Below are 25,651 nucleotides of genomic sequence, written 5' to 3'. Positions count from 1 at the left end.
GCTTATTTCTTTTTTTTTCTTAAAGATGTGTTGGGTGCATCCCGGCCACCGCTGTACACCTGCATGCTTCGTGGATCAGTATCGGTTCACTGCCTGGAGGGTGGGGGGGGGGGGGGCCACTGCACCACCCCAACCTCCGACGACTCAGCCTAACACACCATCATCAGTGTGCTCTGCGCTGTCTTCCCAATTCCAGTAAGTGATACTACACTGTACATACATTATTTCTACTTTATATAGGCTGTGTATTTTTATGTGTTAATTGGTATGATTTGGCAGCTCCATAGCTTAAAGATTACTGGAGAGAGTGTTTTTGCCCAGAGCATTTGCGCCGTGTTTTTGCCAAGAGCGCTTGTGTGAGATTTTCGCTACGGAGAACAGTGCAGGCAATGATTGTAGAGAAGTATTTCTACTTTAAATAGGCTGTGTGTATTTATCATATCATTCCTGCTTTTACTATATGTTACTGTTATTTTAGGTTATGTGTGTTATTTGGCATGATTTGGTAGGTTATTTTTGGCTCTGCGAATGCTCACAAATTTTTCTCATATAAATAAGTGGTAATTGCTTCTTCGCTTTACAACCTTCCGGCTTACGAACCATTTCATAGGAACACTGTACCTTCGGATGACGGGGGAAACCTGTATTTGTGAAAGTAATAAGGTAATTTCACCATCAGGCCCACTGCTGATAATGCCCTGAATTGTATAATAAATATCAGCAATTTCCTAAATGTTAAATAGAAGATGAGACAATCAAATTCACAAAGTACATTCTAATACAAGGAGACATTAATCCTGAATTTATGATACCAGTGGTTGCTTTGTTGCACTTCTGTAGTTCAAGGTTCATTTCAACTGATAAAGGAAACTTTTTGTACTCCAGTGATAGCAGCATTGCAAATTTCTTGTCATAATATATTACATTGAAAATAATACAGGCATCTAATTTCATGAAGCTGCAGTAACATGCATATAGATGCAAACAATCCCTTATTTCCCAGATAGTTAATTAAAATAACCTTATACAGGCATTTTTACAACTTTGATTGTCATGACTCTGAACAGAAGACATTTCATACATGTACTGTTGTTGCCATCTGCTTGCAATCCATCTTTTTCCTCCTTTGCTGGCACAGTGCACTTTGTTTTACCAACACATGTATATTCTGCGTGTATTTATACAGCTTGCTCCTTTTGAGAAGTTATTATATACTAGAATACTGCTCTCAGCAAGATGAAGTCATTCCAGAATAAACATGGCTGAATGTCATTTCATGATGAAGTTATTTCAGTGAAAAGATGGCTCATTGATGAACAATCCTACTTTGGCGAAAACAAATCTGGAAATCTCCATTTGTCAGAAACTTTCTCAAAAGCCAATAGTGAAGTATTCACAGAAGCTAATTGTTGACCATCATTGAATCTAGCAACATTAATAAGATATCATTTAGATTCAAAGCATAGAAATATGCCTTTCAGCCCAAATTATTCATGACCTTGATATCTTCTAAATAGTATATTAATACATTCCTATTTGGTTCAGTCATGTTCCTGCTTTTAATAGTATGAAATCCAGACGATTGCCTTGTAATGTACTGGGAAAATGTGCGCCATCTCCCCACCCCAGTTAAACATAGTAGAACTAGGGAAAGTCAGACAATCTACAAGAGCCAAATATTGACTTCCAAAAACTCGTTAAATTGGAACATGTTTAATATAGTTTTTAACTAAAAGCTTTTCTGTATCACTAAAATTAGTAATTTTATTGGAGAGAAGTGCAATATGGTGTTTTGATATTGAATTCACTATTGTGCATCATAACAAATATGAGTGACAGATTATGGTCACAAGAAACCCTGTTTGTGTATTTCCAAGTTCAAATCCTGTCCTGAAATGGACTCCTTTGACTTGCATCAGGTTAGATGGCATCTACTACTAGTAACTAATTCTAAAGAACTCACAAACAGAAAAATGAAACATTTAGTCAAAAAATGCAAGTTCATGGCTTTATTTGCATTCTTTAGTGGTGTTTAGTGTTGTAATTATGCAATTACTTAAGACTGAATACAGAGGAAAATTGTAATAAAATTAATCTACAGAGTTAAAATTGAATCAGGAATGTCAGTAGATGACATTGTAAATGTACCAAAATATGTAGCAGACTTAACATTCAAGGTCTAAGGGAATGGGAACATAAAGAGCAAGCATTAGTGCCTTTCAACAACCTTTATATGTTTCTGTTAAAACCTTGGATACAGTAAAACACCATTCAAATTTAGAATAGAACCTGACTGGCCAATGAAATGAAAGAACTAAACTACAAATTTTGACAAGCATGTGAAAATATTGATCCCATTTACCTACCATTGCTGTACAGATCCATTTCTTATTCAATGATTTAAAGAAAATAGCATGTGTTCACCATCAAAACTGGAACAGAATTGTTTTCAGACAACATCACCAATTTTGCCATTACAGAAACATTGGAACTGAGTAATTTTTATCATGACATACAGATTAAGTACATTGTGTAAAAAGGTAAAGTGTACAGGTTGCATTCAACCAGCACATTAGAGGCCTTTTATTTTTCCAAGGTTTTGCAAGAAGCACATGCATTGAAAAATATATATTTAGACAACACTTCAGAACTGCTCAGTGTTCTCAAATGAGTAACTGGCATAAAAAAAATATATACTGGGCTTCAAATTTGGTCAATAAAACAGTTTGTCAATGTTAGCGACAAGCCAAAATGGTTAAACAATTAGGTGCCTCTTAGATCCTTAAAATCAAAGATACTTTTGCTTATTTCATAAAAGTAACATGTGGTTTAGTGATCCAAACAACCACTCCTGAAATACATTAATATGCAATTCATATACAAAGTTATTCTGCCACCTCACTTATCTATTGACTAATGTGCATTGTACTAAAGTTTGCTCATATTTGTTGCACTTAAAAAAAAAACTTACTATTCATTTATTGTATTGCTTTAGAAATTCATTAACCCCACATAGAGCATTCACTTCCTGGCAAAAAAGAAAAATAATGGAAATAATAAACAACTTGATCCTATACACAAGAATTTATTGTTCTGATATGAACAATAATGAGACAGCTTGCAAACAACGTAATAGAGTGTTTAATTGAGTTAGCTGCTTATTTGTGACAACTCTTACAGAATTGTAATCATGAAAATTGCCAGAATTCTATTTGCTTATTTGGGACTCTACGCTGCCTAATTGTGACAGGACACTGTGCTGAACAGTTTCTAACAAGTGTCAGTCAGGTGCACTTGCATGCCATTAGACAATACACTGTGATTCGAGCGAACAGTTTTAAAATAGCATCAGTTGCATGTGTTTGTGTTCAAAAAGCAGTGATCTTTGTTACTGACAGTTGGCAAGAAGTTAGCATAAAGACAATTCAGAAATATTTTGCTCATTGAGGTTTCAAGCATTCAGGCTTGGAGATGCCAGAAACGGCCAGGAGTAAACATGAAATTACTTCACTACTCCAATAAGTTGGGAACTATAAAGAACTTGAGGGTATTGACAAGCATCTTGAATACTACGATGAAAATGAAGACTTGGAGGATGCAATCGTCGAAAGCATTGCGTGAAAGCAGTTCATTATTTGCAGTAGGTGTCTACACTGATTTTGTTCATTTATAGTCAAGCAAAAGAACACAGCAGCTCACACTGGATTAATGTAGCTTAGAAACAAATACAGTTTTATAGTACTGTAATACTATTGGTAGTACTCTAATTTGTTCTGTATTGCAATTAAATACATAATTTGTTGCTCAGGTTGTCCTTTTTATACCTCCAGTTCCATGAAACTTTGGATAATTGTTTATTTTGGTCAAAATGTAACAGTTCTGATGGGTCTCAATTAACAAAAATCCACTGTAAGTTTGTTACATTAGAATAGCAATGTTTTTACTTCAGTTCCGCATATTGGTGAGGGAGAAAAACGAGAACAAAATCTACACCAATTCTGGTCCATCAGCAACAGAAAACATGCATTCACAAGGTAGAACCCCTGTCCTTGAGAGATTTCTAATGAATGTACATTTAATATCAGGAGTTTGCTGTGAACTAACCAATTTAGCAGTGTTAGGCAGAGGTAATTGCTATGGCTTTGACCCTATGAGACTTATAACAATATACCTATGGAAAGGATGACAGATGAGGATTAGTCACATTGATGCTACATTACCAAGACTGGCAGTTAACAAGAAACCATCTCAAAATTGTTTACTCTATACAGAAGAATGGATTATAAAAATAAGAAAGCCCACACACTATAATACTGTGAAAATGGGAAAAATAATGTAACATAACATTTTCATTTCACCCAATATGGCTCGCGTCTCTGAAATTCTACCATCCACAGATAGGGCACAATTTGCCTTATACTTAGACATGCCGTCATCCAAAAAAGGTCTTATCATAGTGTTTTCTTTTATTATGTATACAGGTTTTCATACCCACAAACAAAATCACTTTTTCCTTCTAATACTTGCTGTTAACTATTGCAGGACAAAATAACAATGCAGCAAAAATAATAGGAAGTGTACAATATCATAAATGACACAAACCTCCACTAAGGTCAAGCCTAGTGCTATACATTTCCATTATATCACTCACTAACCCTCCAGTGGATTGTGCTTTTAGGCAAACTACCAGACAATATTATGCAATTTGCTACCACAGGCAGCTGTGGAGGCCAGGTTGTTGGGTGTACTTAAGGCAGAGATTGATAGGTTCTTCATTGGACATGGCATCAAAGGTTATGGGGCTGAAGGCCAGGGAGTGGGCCTGAGGAAGGGGAAAAGGAATCAGCCATGATTGAATGGTGGGGCAGACTCAATGGGCTGAGGTGCCTAATTCTGCTCTTGTCTTATGGTTTTATAATGTAAACCATTACAATCAGAATATGTTCCATTCCTTTTCCCAAAACCATTTGGACAATCTAATTCCAATTCAATAACAATGTCAATCATTGCTCACAAGGCAGCTGCTTCTTAGAGTTTGACTATTATCTTTCCATCAGGGAAACCAAGTCCAAATGTAATGTGTAGCAAATGTAAGAATAGATGCAAATGTAGCCCTTTAGCCCTACACATCTACCCCCTTCTCCCTCCCAACCCCGTAACAAGAAAGGTCACACTCTTTAGGGTCATCTTTTACCACACTGCAGTAAAATTCAACACCTCTTCTCAGTACTTCTGGAAGCAATAAATGGGCTATATTTCTTCAAACAAGCATATCCTCATGGTATGACCAACTCTTACTACCACAATTTTACACCTATCCAAGTGAAATTACTGCAAGATGCTTCCAAAGTACATAGACATTTCAAAACTGCATCTGAAACCACTTACCCAGGATTCTTAGTGTCCCATCAAATTGGACTTCTCACAGCCTACCTTCAACACCTGTTCTGAATGAAAAGTACTTCCAGCCTTGAATTCAAGCAGCCAATTAATAACCTTTATTGCTATTCAACATGTGCAATGAGGCAGCCATCCAGAGTGAGCAGGTGTAAATAATGTGGCCCAAAAAGAAACAATTAAGAACACATTTTTCAGTACAGGACAAGTTGCAGTATTTCCCAGTAATGCCTCTAGTGTTTTATATTCCCATTCCACTGGTGAAATAGTTACATTTACAACATACACGTTCCGAGTTACCTCAACCTGCATAATGTTGAACTTGTGTTAGGTCCCATTCTCCAACTAATTTTACACAAAAATAAGCTAGATATTTCAGCACACTTTAGATCTGCCTTTTGATTATTCATAAGCAATGCAAAACCAGCCTGAACTAATGGCTGGTTGAAAGAAGTCTATTAACACTACAATATACACTTCATGTTTTAAAAAGACTAATCCAAGGCTAACAATCTATCAGTATAAAGATGTAAAAAAAACTGCTTTACTACACAAGATGAAATTCATTTCCTAACAGAGCAAGAATATATTATCTGGAAAACATCAAATGTGATCAGTTCCTTAAGGAAGGCAGCATTGAAACAAAGCAGCACATATTAGCTTCTTGTCTGAAATAACAGCTATTAATAATCTGATATGGTAAAGACACCATTCCCTACAAATAAAAACATGGTCATCTTAATTTTAAACTGTATTAATTCTTTGTATCCACCTACAGCAAACGTGTAAGATCTAGAAGTGCATTCAGAAAGATTTTCTTATATACTGGTTTCAAATTTAAGTAGAATAGCTCTGTACAAGTTACTGTGCTATTAAAGGCAAGCAGAAAGGCCCAAAGTTCTGAAAGAAATGAAAGTAGTAGTATTAAGCAGCTTCTGTGCCATAGTGTGGTATGTGTTTTGGTGCTCAAGATTAAAAAATGACCAAAATTTCTCATGAAATTTCACAAAAGCAATCTTAACAACAAAATGAACAATTTGAATGTGCCTCACTTACCCACCAGAGTGCAAATATTAGTCCACGCAAGTTTTGCTGATATAAACAATTTGGAATGCTGTAAATAAAGTGTTCGGGTTAAAGAAAATACAGGGGACTTTGCAAGTGATTGTCATACGATGATCTTCAGCACAGCTCTCCTACCACCAATGGAAAGATGGAGAGTTCCACTGAGGTTCTCCCCACCATATAATATGCTCCATTAATTCCCAGTCTGATTAAACACAAGTAATGGATATCCAAATATAGCATAAATTATCATTTACAGAAAAGAAGCAGGCAGAGTCAAAACATATAAAAAATAAAGCTGACACGGTCAACTGCAAGTTAATTTAATACCATTGCTTGAAAATGCTTGGTAAACATTTATAATTCAACTCAATTTGACAGATTTATCATTTCTGGATGTAGGATCATTTTGATTCTACCCATTTCTTCAACACAAACTCAAATTTAAATTATGGCACATAGGAGTCAGAATCCAGATCTTAGAGCAGAAAGAGAAGTATTTTAAATACAATGAGATCCTGAAGGCACCAGCTTACACCCTGGAGTTGGGATATACAGCCACAACTTCGTAACCTTCTGGAGGCTGCACTCTTGCTTTGGCATGGGTCTCACAATATAGTTGCTCTTCAATGAAGAAGTATCCTTTCTGTTTTAGATTTAATCCACAGTCAGAACACATGAAGCACGCTGGATGATATAGCTTCTCCCGTGCCTTAACAACAGCACCACTAGAAAGAACAGAAATATGTTAACAAAAACAAAATAATTGATTCAAAAGAATGCCAAGATGAGCTGTGGAGCAATAACAAATTTATAAAATTATTAGGAAAACAAAGGACGACATGAGAATGTCTTTGAAAAAGTGAACCTTAACATTAAAACTTATAAACTTCCCTCAGATTACAAAGTTGGGAGCTAAACCCAGTGAGAAAGGAATGACTACTTTGTACTTTCTCATATTCATCACAACCATTTGGCTAACAGAGTCTTTGCAGTCCCGTTCCCTGAAACAGTCTTTTCTCTCTCACAATACCTATGAATCCAACCAACTCTGATGCCAGTTGCTCTCAAAGCTATTTTCCAGAAGGTCACTAGATGAGGCAAAGAACTGAAACCCGAGGGTACCTTCCCCTTATTCATCATTACAGTACATTTGTATAAATGCGAGGTTTTTCTGCAGGCTTGCATACTTACACAATGCCGGTCTCACATCTAGTACACTGAGGTAACTTCTGTAGTGTCGGTGGAGCATTGCTGAATTTTGATACAGGGGATTTTATACTTTTGATGGCAGCTGGCCTTTCACTTTTGTCACCTACGAGAAATTTTATAAGATATTCTTTTAATACTGTTCTTCCCCATCCCCCATCTCACACTTACACAAAGACTGATATACAGTTTTAAACTGTAATTTTGATGTTGATGCACAACTGCTCACCCAGATTAAAATGAGATGTCTGTGTGGAATATGCAAAACACCATTCACCTGCTGTTGTATACAACAGAAAGACTCAGGGATTAATGAGCAATCTGCAGTCTACTGAAGGTATATATTATCAGGTCATCATAACTATGGTTAGGAATATTTAAAAGCAATGACCAGAAATTTGCAAGTATTTTACCGTTTCTATTCTGTATACATTATACATATTTCCTCTATACTGCAAGAAATTTACTATATACATTCTTGGATATTAAATTGAATTGTTTGAAACATTTGTGTTTAGATCCTGATCATACACTTAAGGGAGAAGAAAGGATGACCTGATCAATAGACCAACCAGAATGTTATTTAAAAAAAAACTGATTAAAGATTTATTTTACCAACAGTGGGTCCATCAAGAATCAAAAGGAAGTTTCAGATTTTATTTTGAATAAACCATGGGCAGTACTAGTTAGAATATGATTAACTCTTTGTAATTTAAAGAAAAGTTTTATTTCCTTTTGATGTCCTTTCCATGCTCACACCCCCAACTCCACTTCTGTCTGAAGGACACCTTCAGTAATGCTGATCCAAAATGCTCTATGACTGGAATGTGAATAATTAATTTTCTCAAACGTTTTGATTTTAATTGCTGATGCCATTTATTAAACAGAATAAGACATCTGCCTATTTACCAGGTTTCTGGTACTTTTAGTTCACAAGAAATAAAGTAGAATTTAACCTCTTCTTAATTGCATTTAATGGGAAGTTTGAGAAGCATTTGAAACTTTCAAGACAATTTGCAGATGTGGTATTTTCAAAATCTGAACCCAAACAAAAAAAAACGTTAAGGCACATTTAATTCTTTTTCTCCCCAGGATGAATTCCTGTATATATATACACCACAGTAAAAATATAAAGTCTGGCTTGGAAATATGCCAGGAACTGTAAATTTTCTGTGATCTTGTGAATACTATATGAGATTTTGAAAAGAAGGAAACTATAAAAGCTGGTATCGTGAAGATATGAAATTGAAAGTGCTTGGAATATCAACTGAACATTTTCATCATCTTTAGTATCAGACTGTTATGTTTGCTTTGGAGAAACTATCAAGGAATAGTTTCCCCAAAGCAGACACCATTCCATAGCCGTTTATGAAGATGACCTCACCAGGTCAGTTGGAACATGCAGTGAATAGCAAGGATACAAAAAGGTACTCTTGGTTGAAAACATCAGTCTCTATTAACAAACAAAGCTTGTTAGCATCACCAGTTATCAGATTAACCCTAACATGGCAGCTAGGATAAAGCTTTAGTGGCTTGCTAAAGGATCTTCAAGAATTGACCACATTACGGAAGGTCTGAAGTAAAAAAAAAAGCCAGACCATTTAAGAGTGGTAGATTTCTTTCCCAAAAGAGCATCAGTGTATCAGATAAGTTGAAGACAATCTAGAAGTTTTTACTTTCTAAAGAATCAACTGAATTTAAATTCATTAATTGCCACGATGAGATTGGAAAGAGCCCAACTGTTAGCCCTGTGGGTGATTAATCTGCTAATTGAACTAGAGTACCACCGCTCTAGCTCCAGTGATGACTAAAAGCATTTTCAAAATAGATTTTAATGAGTTTAGAAATGAAAAGGCTGATGGACAGATTGGGCTTGAGAGGGGGAAATCTAGACTATGTAATTTATTAGCTAGAAGTATAGTAGCCATCATTTAAGAAATTTAAATTAGAAGCCCCAAAAGTCAAGCATTGCATGTCTGCAGGTACGGTAGATGTTCTTCAGGAGGTTACACACAATTGAAACCATGGAGACATTTGAACTTACTTTTGTAAATTCTATTCCTTCAGGTCAAGGCATGCAGTAGCCCAGCAGTCCTGAACCACCGGGCCGCAAAGCATGTGCTACTGGGCTGCGAGGAAACGATATGATTTGGTGATATGAAACGAGACGAGTCAGGTGCACCTTTCCTTATTCCCTGTCACGCCCACTGTTGAACTTTAACGCACGTGAGATCATTACGCACGTGAGGTCATTACGCACGCGAGGTCATCAGTGACCCAAGACGTGTAAAGGAATGGGTCTGTGACCCATTTGTGAATGTTTCCGGTTAATCTCCCATGTCAGCACGGGAGAAAGACCAACTCCTCAAGCTTGCAAATGACGATGGGCTGAAAAGTATGTTTGGCATAACATCTCCGCTGGCATTCTGGATTAAAGTCAAGGCTGAATATCCTGAGATAGCCACGAAAGCACTAAAAACGTTGCTTTCATTTCCAACATCATATCGCTGTGAAGCAGAGTTTTCTGCAATGAATGCAATGAAAACTAAATTGCAGAATAGACCGGACATAAGGAACCCCCTTCGAGTATCGCTGTCTCCCATCACACCTCGATGGGACCATCTTGTTGCAGGAAAACAATTCCGCGATATTGGTGTGTTGCAATGATTTTATATGTTCATATGAGGGAAATATGCGCTGTGTTTAATATCCAAATGTTACTTAAAATGTTATGATGCTATTGACTTATAAGTGACTTGTATCAGTGGTACCCAACCTCCAGGCCGCAAAGAATGCAGCGGTGCAGCAGTAGCTGGAACACACCCAGCACATCTTTAAGAAAAAAGCCGAAATAAACGAGCTAATTGATTATGTGCCATCTGGCATGTAAATGTCGGCCCAGATCAGAGGCGATTGCCCATTGCTTGTTTATTTCAGCTTTTTTCTTAAAGATGTGCTGGGTGCCTTCCGGCTACCACTGCACCGCTGCATTCTTCGCGGCAATGTATCGGTCCACAGCCCAGAAGTTTGGGACCACTGTTATAATTGACTTATCACTATATTCATACGAGGAAAATATGCGCTGTGTTTAATATTAAATTCGTTAGATAAACCCCTTTAGAAATGAAATTGAGTGTATTAGCCACTTATAAGTGACTTATAGTTGACTTATCACCTATATTCCGGTCGTGACTAACACCACCGCCCCCCCCCCCCACCACCCTGGGTTGACCGGTCCGCAAGAATATTGTCAATATTAAACCGGTCCGCGATGCAAAAAAGGTTGGGGACCCCTGCAGTAGCCAATGTAGGTCAGTTTGCACATACACAAGCAAATGGAATTGGGGACCATGACCAGTAGAAAATGATAAAGTCAGTTTATGACGAGTGGAAGATGTAAGGCTGGCAGGGGCTGAGCAACGCATGGTCAGAAGTGGAGCAGAATGGCAAATCAGTCAATTTGAGAGAGACTGATAGAATGGTGGAAAAATAATAATTTATGGCAGATGCTCACATTGATGGCTTCCCCACGTGGCTGGGGGAAAAAACTCTTATTTAGCACTATGTCAGAAACATTATGACTACTTACAGTGAGTGGGTGGGCACTGGATAGGCACTACTTGTTTTTGCTTTATCCGTGCACGATCAATTTACCTGTCTGTTCAGCTTCCAACATGCCCTGCAGCATTTTGAAAGATCCAGACTGCTTGGGTTCTGACGGTGGCTCTTCGCCATCCCGAAGCATCTTATAAACATCTGATTCAGTGTCAACTTCATTCCACAATTTTGGAGACGCCTTTGATGGCTCAGTGCTGAAGAAATACAATTTTGGAAATTATGCATTGCTACAAAAAGAAAACATCATGCTGAAGACAAGCAAAAATTATTACAATTTTGAAAATGCCTGTCATCAATATACAATGTGTGCTCTGCATTGCTGCATTCAAACCTGCTCATGTGATTATTATATCACACATCTTATTTATATGCAAGGACTCGGGTATACAGCTCCTCCATTCCAAGTGGAGAAAGCTAGTTCACAGACAAAAAGTAAACAGAGGAAGAACAATATATTGACCGTGCTGTACATCAGAAATAAAAGTAGAAATAAAATACTAGTCATGTAGTAACAGATGTCAGAAATACTTCAATTATTTTCAGAGAGTGGATAGAGACAGATTGGTACAATCTTTGCCTTTGCTTCAGCTGTGTGGCCTCTATTTATCTGGTAATGGTCAATCAGTCACTGAACATAACAGTTAAAATTTTAGATTTGACAATATTGCAAGCAGTTAAAGATTAATACATTCACAAGGAAGAGCCGGGGTAGAACATATTGGGACTGAGCCAGTGAAAATGGGAAGGCAAGAGTGACTACATAGCAGAAGGAATGACAGTGCAAGCCAAGCAGAATGAAAATGGAAAAGTATTAAAGAGTGGAGTAAGAAGATGCAACTCTGTCCAGGAAAACTGAAGCTGTAATTATTTAGTATTACGTTCATGGAGGAAGCCTAAAACCAGCATCCATCTGAAACAAATTATGCTTTTTTCAGTTTGCATTGGCCTTTATTGGAACAATATAGGAGGATCAAGGACAGTACTAAAAGTAAGAATTAAACAGACTTAAAATATTAAGTAACTGGAATTGCAGGGCTACCTACAAAGCAGAAAAAATAGAAATATTCAATAAGGTGTTTGATCAAGCTATAATACTGAATCATTCAATATCTCACCACACTCAAGCACATTATTCATTCCTACAATATTCTATAGTTTAATTGCAACCATTACAAACTTCTTATTCCATAAGTTACACTAATTCCCTCCCACCAGTCCTCCAAGTCACCCACCACCTAAAATCTGGTCTAATGCTGGGAAATAGTTTCCCCTTTCAAAACACAGTATATCCATGGGCATGTGTTTCCATAAATCAGCTGATTTACATAACACTTACTGCTTTGTAAGCAATCTAAAACACACAAATACACAAATGTTATCATGGGTTGGGAAATTCATAGTTAAAGAAATTTTAGTTATATTCACATGTGGTTTATGGAAACTTCAATTTTACAAGAACTATCATTGGATTATACAAGATGTTCTCTTACAGTATTAAAAGACAATTACATTACAATTCACAGCAATAATTGGTGGACTGCATTAGGAACAGATGATTAATGGAAAACTTCAAATAAATAGTACTACCATATTTCCGAATACTATATTGAAGCATCTTTCTTTTTTGTGATGGATTTTAGTAAAATGAATATACAATTTTCAAGGTAAACAATAGTGTATTTTTCTTAATATAGTGAATACCATTGAAGGCAGATGGCATTAGAAGCTTTTTGACAGACACAGAGTCTGGGAATGAGGCAAAGCAACAGTGAGGTCATGGACTCTATACAGATTACAAAAGAGCTGGTGTTTGCTGTCTTGAGGTAAATTAGGGAGAGTAAATCCCCAGGGCCTGACAAAGTGTTCCCTCGGACCCTTCGGAATGCAAGTGCGAAAATTGCCGGGGCCCAAGCAGAGATACTTAAATCATTCTTAGTGACAGGTGAGGTACTGGAGGACTGGAGGATAGCTAATGCTGTTCCGCTATTTATGAAAGGCTCTAAAAATAAACCAGGAAATTATAGGCCAGTGAGTCTGATATCGGTAGTGGGAAAGTTATTGAAAGGCATTCTAAGGGACCAGATATATATAAGTATTTGGATACACATGCACTGATTAGGGATAGTCAGCATGGCTTCGTGCATGGTAGGTCATGTCTAACCAAGCTTAACAGTTTTTCAAGGTGGTAAGCAGGAAAGCTGATGAAAGCAAAGCAGTGGATGTTGTCTACATGGACTTTAGGAAAGCATTTGACAAGGTCCCGCATGGGAGGTCGCTCAAGATGTTTCAGTCACTTGGCATTCAAGATGAGGTAGTAAAATGAATCAGACATTGGCTCTGCAGGATTCACCAGAGGAATATGAGGTGGTTGCCTCTCTGAATGGAGGATTGTGACTAGTGGAGTGCCACAGGGATCTGTGCTGGGTTCATTGTTGTTTGTTATCTATGTCAATGATCTGGATGATAATGTGGTTAACTGGATCATCAAATTTGTGGATGACACGAAGATTGGGTGTGTCGTGGATAGCAAAGAAGACTTGTCAGAGCTTGCATTAGGATCTGGACTAGCTGAAGAAATGGGCTGAAAAATTGCAGATGGAATTTAATGCAGACAAGTGCAGAACATTGCACTTTGGTAGGACCAGTCAGGGTAAGTCTTGTACAGTGAATGGTAGGGCACTGAGTTGTGTGGTAGAACAAAAGATCTGAGAATACAGGTCCATAATTCATTGAAACTGGTGGCCCAGTCTGATAGGGTTGGAATAAAATCTTTTGCCATTTTGGTCTTCATAATTAAAGTACGAGTACAGGGGATGAGATGTTATATTGAAGTTGTATAAATTGTTGGTGAGGCCTCATTTGGAGTATTGACTGCGGTTTTGGGTACCTAGTTACCAGAAGGATGTTAATAAGGTTGACAGTGTACAGAAAAATTTAGGAGGATGTTGCCTGGACTGGAGGACCCAAGTTATAAGCAAAGATTGAATAGGTTACAACTTTATTTCTTGGAATGTAGAAGACTGAGGGGAGATTTCATAGAGATATACAAAATTATGAGGGGTATAGATAGGGTAAATGCAAGCAGGCTTTTTCCACTGAGGTTGGATAAGATGACTAGAGGTCATGGGTTGAGAGTGAAAAGTTTAAGGGGAAGCTTCTTCAGTCAGAGGGTCATGAGAGTGTGCAAACGATGCATGCAAGCTTGATGTCAACATTTAAGAGAAGATTGAATAGGTATGGTCCAGGTGCAGGCCAATGCGAATAAGCAGTTTAGGTTAGGCACAGACGAGATGGGCCAAAAGTCCTCTTCCTTTGCTTTATTTTTTATAACTGTATGACAATATGTATTTGTGTCCTTGATATATACTAAATTAACTAATTTCAGTCAAGGAATTAAGGATGATAATCAAATCCGGATTTTCCCACTCCTAACAGCTAGTTCAGTGATCACTGCCAAAGTTCACACTTGCTGACATTAAACTAAAACAGCCTGGCTCTTCTATTTCCAGAGTTACCACAGGTCTCATCTCTCAAAATGACAAAGACATTTTGAAAAGGTAATTGATGACCAAAGGTCATAACTATGGCCAAATTGTCCAAGATGCAAAGGAAAAACAAAATAGCAGAAAGTGGCACCTTACATCAAAGTGTAGTTTAATTCACCTGGTGAATAAAGAATACAAAGGAAAACAAAGATACTGTTGTTTAGTCCTTCAGTTCTCCGAAATTAGATCATTTATTACCACAATTTTTCTGTGCCATGTAATCCAATTTCAATTAAGCAAAATTGGAGAATTCATAAATCCAAGTGTGCAAATGCATAAGGAATCAATACACATCAGTGGAATACAACAGTTTTCATAGGACCATGAAGCCTTTTTTAACGTGACATAAAAGGGCCAACTGGAGAAAATCCAAGGCATGTGCTGAACACAGCTCAGGCAGGTCATCTAAGTTATATATTCAACTCTCTCTCTGGGAGACAGTAGTGGGGGACATGCCCTCCAGTCCCTCCATAATAGTCAGCTCCCCTATTTCCCCAAACTCTGGAGGTTCACCAAGCAATTCCAACCCCTAAACCTGATGCAGTTCTGACCTTACCCACCGGCCAATTAAGGAGAGCATTGGGGAAGGCACAACACTGTACTGATATTTCTAGCAATGGATTTATGAACAAACCATCACGGGCTTGCCATGTAACAACCACCTGTTGCGTCTTTACACTCACCAACCACACTGCAATAAATTTCTTTGCACATTTACTTTTTCCTCAAGTTGCAGGAAGGGCAGAATTGTTCTTACTCCCTCAGAAAAAACAAACAGGCATCTGTTCTCCATTAATTTTCAGGACAAAAAGACAATGGATACATTGTCCTCTGTGTTCAAGAATCAGAGAGCCCTACAGGAAAAGCCCACAAACTCAACAGACATCATAAATCCAAAAGAAGTTTATTGAGAACTGATTACATGGTGTGCTAAATACTTGTTTTTCAATAAAAGTCATTACTGATTATGTGAGATAAGACGCTCGCACTTAAGCATTTTACAGCAACTCAAGAAAAAAAGAAATTTTTTAAGATACACTTGCTTTTTTCTCTGTTATATTTCTCCTCCTCTCCTGATCATGCCAGCCATCCTCCTGAATTACGTTATTCATATTTGAGCCTAACAATTGAGTGTTAGAAAGCTGCTCGAGTGCAGAGTTGTTAACACTTGGCCAGAGTGAGTGAGAAAGGAGAACTGAAGTGATCAGGAGAGCAGTTGTACTTCTTTACTTAGTTTCTTGTACAAATGGGGTGGGTAATCTCGATTTGAAAAAAATCGTTAAGATATACTTACTACTGTGGAGAGGCAACGTGAAGCCCACTTAATTGCTCCTGCAGAGTGTGGTCTACGTTGTCATTGGCATACAATGCAGCGGGAGTGTTGTACTGTGTACTTGCAAACTGTTTGGTCTCATTTGTATTTGCACCAACTGCAAATGGTGTTGGCTTTCTGTTATTTGGACTCCCTGTGGGTCTGCAGTCCTGTAGTGCGAATGAAAAAAGAAAGACATTGCATGGAATGCAAAAATATTCCTGGAGAACATGGATTCTCAGACTGTCAGTACATGAATTAGTCAATTTTTCCCAAACCTCATCGAATAAAATATTCAGATTTTAAATGATTGCATGTGTTGGCTACAATTCCTTGCCCCAGAGGAGATGACTATATATTAAAACATTGCTTTCCTCACAATACATTCAGGAGGAAAAAATGTGAACAGTACAGGATTGACACTAGCGAAATGATAACAATTTAATCAATCTTCCTACAATAGGAAAGCAGAAGAAAGCATTGCATGCAATATCTTGACCAATCATACATTAATTTCAGATTTCATTGTCTTGAAATAACCTAGGAATTAGTTGGAAAATATTTTATAAACTACTTCCAGATCAGTGAATAATAACATTCTGGAAAAGGAATTGTTAAGGTGGTTTAATTGGTCAAAACTACCTGGGTTTAATGCTAATGATAGCGAGGCTCACAGTGAAAAGCAACAGAGTATAGGCACCGATATGTAGTTCGATACAGAAGTTGGCAATATACAGTGGTTGAATTTAACCTTTAGCTTGCAGATAAAATAGAACAGATTTTCATTGACTTGATTAGCAATGAAATTCATCTAATGACAAGGTGTTGGGGCACTTACTCACTAAACATGTCAGGTAGCAGTTCAGGTGGATATATGTTTAAGGTTGAGCGATCTTTTAAAGTTTGGGGCAATAAGTGATAACTTCTTCCAAATAAAATTTGCTGCTAAAGTTACAATTTTCACAGCTATAGCACGGCATTTTTTGTGAATGTTGATTTAAAGCTCTTTCAATGCAATTTCTTCCCCAATATTAATTTTGCTTTCTTCTACAACTTAAATTCAATCCACCAACTTTGTGTCATACTCTTCCTGTCACAGTAGAGGATTCATTAATAAGTCTACTTGAAGAACTACATTGAGATGGGTTATGCACAATGCTGGCACCCTCTTTTCAGCACATCCTCCTTCAAATACTAACAAAATCTTTGTGGGTACCTTTGAACATGGTGAAAAATACTTATTCTTGTGATTCAGATCATAAAGTTCCTACAGTGAAATTGCAATGTATATTCTTCAAATGTGGAAAAATGAAGCATTAAGAACGGTAATTTCATGTAGCAAATAAAAACTCCTTATTATTTCCCAGTCCCAGAAAGGAATACGTTGATCCCAAAAGAAAGAATATTGCAATATTAAAACTTTGACAGGGAGATGCCCTGAGGTGCTTTAAACATTTATAGAAATCAAGTACAAAACCCCCATAATTAGTCATAGTCATACTTTATTAATCCCGGGGGAAATTGGTTTTCATTACAGTTGCTCCATAAATAATAAATAGTAATAGAACCATAAATAGTTAAATAGTAATATGTAAATTATGCCAGTAAATTATGAAATAAGTCCAGGACCAGCCTATTGGCTCAGGGTGTCTGACCCTCCAAGGGAGGAGTTGTAAAGTTTGATGGCCACAGGCAGGAATGACTTCCTATGACGCTCAGTGCTGCATCTCGGTGGAATTGGTCTCTGGCTGAATGTACTCCTGTGCCCACTGTTACGTACCCCGTAACTGGGTTGCCAAACCAGCAGAAATGGATCACTCAGTTGGAGTCTGGAGTACTAGAACTAAGAAAGTTTTATTAAAGAGACAAGCAACACAGTAATCGAAAGGATAATAAATGCAACAATTCAACAATGATAACCACACATGTGCACAGAATTAAGATAACAGCATCAATCAAGCTCTATCGTTGTCTAGGGGTTAAATGACCAATTTCAAAATGACTCAAAGTTCAGTCCAGTTTGTAGTTCAGTTCGCAGTAATCGTTGCCATGGCGATGGACAAGGTGGGGGGAGAGAGACATAGAATAGGAACAACTCATCATTCAGCACAGCTTCACTCACAGACCAGCAAGATGGCTCACAAACAGCATTTGGGCGGGTCCTTGGTGATGTCACCTGAGGTCACCGACTGTGACCCCTCCTCCAGATGCGGTCGATCCTCTGCAGTGAACCCGGCACCCAGGCAAGGGCGGACACACACCGGGTTCCCGCTGATCGTACCTTTCCACCCTTGTCGTTGTCTGGCACTTCTCACCCACTCGTGAGAAGCGCACCGCTTCCAGGGTCTCGTTACCTCGGGTGGCGTGTGTGTCTGTCTTAGCGAACCTGTCCCTTTTTATCCCCCTGCTGGGGTATCGCCTGTCCATCACTTCAAACAGTTCAGGGTTCAAAGGGGGGAGCCGCTCCAGACAGCTCTTCCTCCCACATCCCTTCATTACACATCTCCAGACGCTGCTCCATTGTTCCTTATCTCTCCTTCCCCTGAGGGCAGGTGGCAGACCAACTGCTGATGCCACTGATGCTAGCCCAGGCCAGCAAACATCTTAATTTTATGTGTATTCTCGTAACACTTCCCCCCTTTAAGGATTTTTACCGGGAGGTAAAAATTACAAACATGACTACATTATCTGATACATACACAATATACATCTTTAACAGTTATTTAGCTAATACAGAGAATTTGAAGCTGTCAACACCTTGACAGACAGTCATCACATTTTCTGTTCCTTTTACACGTGTTATTAATAATCCCTTAGACCAGGCTCCAACTCAGCAAACTTCATAGTGGCCACAAACACTGATGAATTGCGACCAATGTAACCTCTCATTTGGTTTTGTCCCGGACCACAACAACAAGGGTCGTCCCATTCCGACTCAATTTTCCCTCGCAAGGGCTTAGTAGGAGGGGGACGGGTATTGACCGCAGAGTTATTGCAAAACTTCCTGCAGTACCCCACCATCTCCAAAAGCCTTCTGAGGGCCCTCTTGTCTGTCGGGGTGGGGAGGTCAGCGATAGCCTGCACTGCAGCTTGCATCGCTGCCAGCTGCCCCTGTGTCACCACAATTCCCAGGTAGGTGACTCTCGTGTGGCCGAATTCATTTTTTTCAAGGTTCACTATCAGACTGGCTTCAGACAGCCGTATTAAATTGCCAATACACACCTCTGTGTTCATCAGCCCTTTAGTCACTGAATTACTCAAAAAATATGGGTGTTGTTTACTTGGCCGCCCTATTGTAACCGACATAACCCAACGTCCCAGTTCTTTGCATTTCCTCAGGACAATCAAACACATGGGTGCGAGTCGTTTAATTACTCCTTCGGGGATTAAGGGAGAGACCTTATCAGTAGACCTGGCCAAAACAATAGCCTTCTCCCATCTGACCGATCCCATCCTAATCTTTTCAAAATGGTTTTTTCCTCTTATCAAGGGGCCCCTAGCTTCATTGATTTCCACGCTAACACCGACTAGGTTTGTTAGCATATCAAAAGCCGGTGACCGTCTCAGTTCGCGTCGGTCATGATCAATAACCTTTTTCCCCCTGGGCAGCCGGTAACTCTCTTTCATGATTCCACCAACTGTTTCCTCCAGCACCGCAAAATGTCCACCGGGGGGTACCTCGTGGGCCATGTTAAAAACCTCATCCCCATAACTCTTTTGCACCACCCCCCACTCCTCATCTGCGGATGCTGTACTTGATTTCCCTTTCTTCCTTAGCACTTCCTCATCCGCACAATAGCCTACTAGTTCCCTTGTCAAGGCTGTGTCAGAGAGAGCTGTCTCGGCCAAAACCATCAGCCCCTCGTCTCGCTCCTGCGTCTGCACAAATTCTTTCCTGGCTACTGCTACGTCCGTCCCAGCTCCCTCACTACCTCTTATCTCACTACACCCTGTCTCATACAAGGTTGGCAGAAATGTTTCAGCCAAATTCACCATCGCGGGCGGGGCCTCCATGCTGGCAGGCTGACCCGTCAATCTCACGACTGGGAACACGATTCCTCCGGCGATGTCATTACCGAGCAAGACTTCCACGTCTTTCATCGGTAATTCGGACCTCACCCCGATCGTGACTAGTCCAGAGACCAGGTTGCTCTGTAAATGTATCTGATGCAAAGGGACTGACTCTGTCCCTTCCCCAACACCTTTGACCTCTACCTCCCCAGTCTGGGTCTCTGAGCTAAACTCTAATACACTCTTCAGTATTAGTGACTGACACGCTCCCGTGTCTCTCCAGATCCGCACTGGAACTGGTTTTAACCTCTTTTTCATTGACACCAGTCCGGCCGAGATAAACCTCTCGCGCCCTTCCTGGACTTTTTCAGACCTGTCCTTCCCTAGCGGTTCGCTTAACAGCTCGATACAGCCATTCAAAATTTCCGCTTTTCCTTTCCCCGTCTCCTTCCTTGGGGCAAAGCACCTGGACGCAAAGTGTCCGACTTTCCCACAATTATAACAGACGACTCCAGGAGACTTCCTACCAGACTGCTCCCGGTCTACCTTATCCTTTTCACTAGTCCCCGGCTTACTTTCTGACTTTTCCGGCGGACTCTCCCCGCCGTCCTGACTACCCTTCTGGTAGCCTTTACTCGGGGCAACCTTCATTTTATGCGTCAACGCATACTCATCCGCTAACTTAGCAGTTGCGGCTAACGTGGCTGCCTCTTTCTCATCGAGGTAGGGTCTCATACCCTCAGGGACACAACCTTTAAACTGCTCAATCAGAACCAGTTGCAGCAGTCTGTCATAATCCCCCTCTACCCCTTTCGAGGCGCACCAACGCTCACAATATGTTTGCATCTCACGAGCAAACTCCAAATACGTGCGGTCCCACCGCTTCCTCGCATTCCGGAACCTCTGCCGGTATGCCTCCGGGACCAACTCATAAATCCTGAGGATGGCCTCCTTCACCACCTCATACTTCTGGGCATCTTCCGCGGATAAGGCGGAGTAAGCTTGTTGGGCCTTCCCTTTCAGTACACTCTGAAGCAAGACAACCCACTTATCCCTCGGCCATTCCTGACTTATAGCTACTTTTTCGAAGTGGAGAAAGTACCGATCCACATCGGTATCGTCAAAAGGGGGAACCAGCCTTACCTCCTGGGTCGCCCGGAACCCTCCACCTTGGTTCGGCACGAGCCCCTGCTCGGCCCTTATCTTTAACTTCTCCAGCTCAAATTCCCTTTCCCTCTGTTTCTCCTCTCTCTCCAACTGTCTTTCTCTCTCTTTCCTTTCTACCTCTTTCTCTCTCTCCCGCCTTTCTAACTCTTTCTCTCTCTCCCGCCTTTCTAACTCTCTCTCTTTCTCCCGCCTTTCTAACTCTCTCTCCTGCCTTTCTAACTGCTTCTCTTCGTGTTCTAACTGCCGTACCCGGAACTCGTGCTCGAGTCTCAGTTTTTCAAGTTGTACCTGTACCGCGTCTCCAGCAGGTTTTTCAATAGACACCACCCCCAGCTCACCTTGGGGAAACACACCTTTAGATACATAGTGCTCTACAATAGCTCTGTGTATCTCCTCTCTCCTCATTGTCGACTTCACCTTGGCAATATTCACCCGTTTGGCCACAGCTATCAATTCCGATTTCCTGGCATCCTCTAATGCCTCCAAGGTCGGCGCCTTTATAAATTCCTCAACCTCCATTTCTGCTGTTTGTCTTTTCTTTCTTTCGGGAATTTTAACGCAATCAATTTACTCCGTCCCAAATTTAGCGTTCAAAATCGCGGACGAGAACCCCACTTATGTTACGTACCCCGTAACTGGGTTGCCAAACCAGCAGAAATGGATCACTCAGTTGGAGTCTGGAGTACTAGAACTAAGAAAGTTTTATTAAAGAGACAAGCAACACAGTAATCGAAAGGATAATAAATGCAACAATTCAACAATGATAACCACACATGTGCACAGAATTAAGATAACAGCATCAATCAAGCTCTATCGTTGTCTAGGGGTTAAATGACCAATTTCAAAATGACTCAAAGTTCAGTCCAGTTTGTAGTTCAGTTCGCAGTAATCGTTGCCATGGCGATGGACAAGGTGGGGGGAGAGAGACATAGAATAGGAACAACTCATCATTCAGCACAGCTTCACTCACAGACCAGCAAGATGGCTCACAAACAGCATTTGGGCGGGTCCTTGGTGATGTCACCTGAGGTCACCGACTGTGACCCCTCCTCCAGATGCGGTCGATCCTCTGCAGTGAACCCGGCACCCAGGCAAGGGCGGACACACACCGGGTTCCCGCTGATCGTACCTTTCCACCCTTGTCGTTGTCTGGCACTTCTCACCCACTCGTGAGAAGCGCACCGCTTCCAGGGTCTCGTTACCTCGGGTGGCGTGTGTGTCTGTCTTAGCGAACCTGTCCCTTTTTATCCCCCTGCTGGGGTATCGCCTGTCCATCACTTCAAACAGTTCAGGGTTCAAAGGGGGGAGCCGCTCCAGACAGCTCTTCCTCCCACATCCCTTCATTACACATCTCCAGACGCTGCTCCATTGTTCCTTATCTCTCCTTCCCCTGAGGGCAGGTGGCAGACCAACTGCTGATGCCACTGATGCTAGCCCAGGCCAGCAAACATCTTAATTTTATGTGTATTCTCGTAACACCACCCAGTACATTATGTAGTGGATGGGAGACATTGACCAAGATGGCATGCAATTTAGACAGCATCCTCTTTTCAGACACCACCGTCAGAGAGTCCATTTCCATCCCCACAACATCACTAGCCTTACGAATGGGTTTGTTGATTCTGTTGGTGTCTGCCACCCTCAGCCTGCTGCCCCAGCACACAACAGCAAACATGATAGCACTGGCTACCACAGACTCTAATTCTCTACTAACCAAAGTGCATTAAATGTCATAGGCAGCTTCATGTTATTTCTGTGATCATTCTTCCAGTGCAAAATGTTGAGAAATGTTTCAATGGTATATACTTCAACGTACATCAGGATATTACTCTCAGTTTATCTTTAATCAATAGGGAAATGGCAGATTTGAGGATTTAGATCATTTTCTTGTGCTTTCTCATCTTTGTAGATCAAGTCAAAGTTTCCTCCCAAACTAGCTCCAAATCTGCAACTTTTTCTTGTATATCAGCTATACATCCTCTAGAAACTTACTTCATGTTACAAATCGACCCCCAGATCTCTCCACTGAATTTCTGTTAAATAAATGATACCTTGCAGTCCTGTTGTTCTCTTCTCTAACAATGTTTTCTTTTTTTCAAGCCTGCTCTCATGCCTTCCTCAACAGAATCTGCTTGGCTCCATGATAAACTTTCTCCTTTTCTAAATCCTTGAATGTATTTTGGCCTTTCAAACACACAGGTCTCAATCTTTGAACCACTCTGCTCCTTTTGTCCTACCTCCAGTACAAACAACATGAAGTTTTCTGTAGTCCCCAACCTTCCTCAACATCACTGGCATTTTTAGCACACTTGAGATATCCTCCCTCAGTTGATTCAGAGGTGAGCAGGATTGTGATTTATGTTCTGCAATTCTTACTGGAAACTCCGCACAAACTTATCATACATCTTAAATAGTTTGGTAATGGTCACTGGAGACTTGCTGACATACGAGTGAGATGTTCTTTCCTTGGAAAAAATTAGCCTGGGAAATATTGTGAAAGCATACAAATGTAACTGTATTTAGAAAACAGAAACAGCTAAAAATTATAGTCTTAAGGTGGAATCTAATTCTGAGAAATCTAAGAGGTTTAACATTTAAGAAACACAAATTCCAAAACAAATTGTTTGTACACCTTTATTTAGAGTTCAGCTCTTAGTATCACACAGAAGTACTAACTGAATTATTGAAGACCTACCCTAGTGATCTAGTAAATCTAATGCTCAACAATATACCAACGGTCAATTCTTAGGCTATGCTGAAGTACTCAGTTGCAAATATTATTGTAATTAGATCAGTATTGGTAGACCAGAGAGAATGTCAAAAGGAATATGGGAACTAAAATTCAATCACATTTTCTGCTGCTGATTATGCTCTGATTTACAATGGAAAGTGCAGGTTTTGACATGGAGGAATATGATTGGGCTTACTTGATTTCACTCCCACCCATTCCTCTGGTCAACCTTAATGGCTACTCATACAAGATTATAGAGGCACAGGTTAAACCCAGCCCAGTTTTAACTCTGCTTTCAGGAGAGTCAAAAATGGAGAGGTGACTTTGGGAGGGTGGGGAAGAGGAGGTGGGAAATAAGACTTAGTTTGAACGGATTTAAGTCATCCATCTCTGGAATGACTGAAGTCACCATCCTAGAAAAGCAAAGCAATTCAGGTGCTGGAAATCAGATAAATTAGAAAATCCTAGGTCTAGTCAGCAGGCAGAAAATGTAGAAAAATACGGTTAATTCAACATAAACTATAATGATCATTCTCTCCATGGATGCTGATGGCCTTGCTGAGTGATTAAAATGTAGTTCATTTGACCATTTTACAGATTACTTACGTTCATTCGTAAAGCAAAGGCTTGTTTGGGAAACAGACATTTGTTTCAGTTCCTTAACTCACGTCCAAGTTAATACATTAAAAACATAAGGGATGAGATCAGGATTTTAGAAAAGAGTCATTACTCAGTGATCCCTCTGCAATGTCATGAAACAGCTGCTCACTGTTTCTAATTGCAGCTAATGCTTTATTACAAAACTGCAAACCAAATCATTTTGTCAAGGAATCAGTCTGAAATTAGTCTTTCCATATGTATAAAAATAAAAAATTCCCTGTTCCCGGTGAACCGAGAAAAACAATCAGCATTGTTGATGTCCACAGTGTGAATACTAAATTATGAACAAGATACTGATTAAGGATCCAGTAAATGATGACTTGCCCCAGTTTCGCCTTTAAAAGGCAGGGATAATAGAGTTAGGAAGCCTTTGTTTTGAGAGAGATGAAGGCTCTGCTTAAGAAAATGAAGGATATCTACAGCAGATATAGACAGGTAGGTACCGATGAGTACAAGAAATGCAAGAGAACACTTAAGAAAAATCAGCAGGGCAAAAGAAGACATGAGGTTGCACTGGAAGACAAAGTGAAGGAGAATCCTAATGGATCCTACAGATATAAAGAGGCAAAACGATAGCCAGGGACAAAATTGGTCCTCTGGAAGGTCAGAGTGGTCATCTATGAGGATTAAAAAGCGATGGGGAAGGTATTAAATTGATTGTTTGCATCTGTATTTACTCACAAAACTGACATAGAGTCTGTAGAAGTGGGGGAAAGCAACAGAAACCTCGTGGACCAAATACAGATTACAGATAATGAGGCACTTGCTATCCTGAGGCAAATCAGGGTGGATAAATCCCCAGGGCCTGACTAGGTGTTCCCTCAGACCCTGGTGGAGGCTAATGCAGAAATGCAGGGGCCTGAGCAGAGGTATTTTAAAACATGCTTAGCCACAGGTGAGGTCCTGGAAGATTGGAGGATAATTAATGTTGTTCTG

At 39.9% G+C, this 25,651-nt stretch overlaps 1 protein-coding gene across 1 annotated transcript in view; it reads right to left on the bottom strand.

The window, feature by feature from the left end:
• Positions 1–2,000: 2,000 nt before the first annotated feature.
• LOC134349226 (PDZ and LIM domain protein 4-like) overlaps positions 2,001–25,651 on the bottom strand; it is a 109,718-nt gene continuing 86,067 nt past the window's right edge. Inside the window, exons 4-7 of the mRNA XM_063053237.1 lie at positions 16,129–16,316; positions 11,326–11,483; positions 7,657–7,777; positions 2,001–7,190 (exon numbers count right to left, since the gene is read on the bottom strand). Of these exons, the coding sequence (XP_062909307.1) occupies positions 6,995–7,190; positions 7,657–7,777; positions 11,326–11,483; positions 16,129–16,316 (663 nt within the window). The 3' untranslated portion in view covers positions 2,001–6,994. The remainder of the gene's footprint in view (positions 7,191–7,656; positions 7,778–11,325; positions 11,484–16,128; positions 16,317–25,651) is intronic.

This window comes from Mobula hypostoma, chromosome 7 (genome assembly GCF_963921235.1).
Source record: "Mobula hypostoma chromosome 7, sMobHyp1.1, whole genome shotgun sequence".
Classification (NCBI taxonomy): domain Eukaryota; kingdom Metazoa; phylum Chordata; class Chondrichthyes; order Myliobatiformes; family Myliobatidae; genus Mobula; species Mobula hypostoma.
Note: the sequence above shows the minus strand (reverse complement) of the source record. Positions and strands in the feature narration are given on the sequence as shown.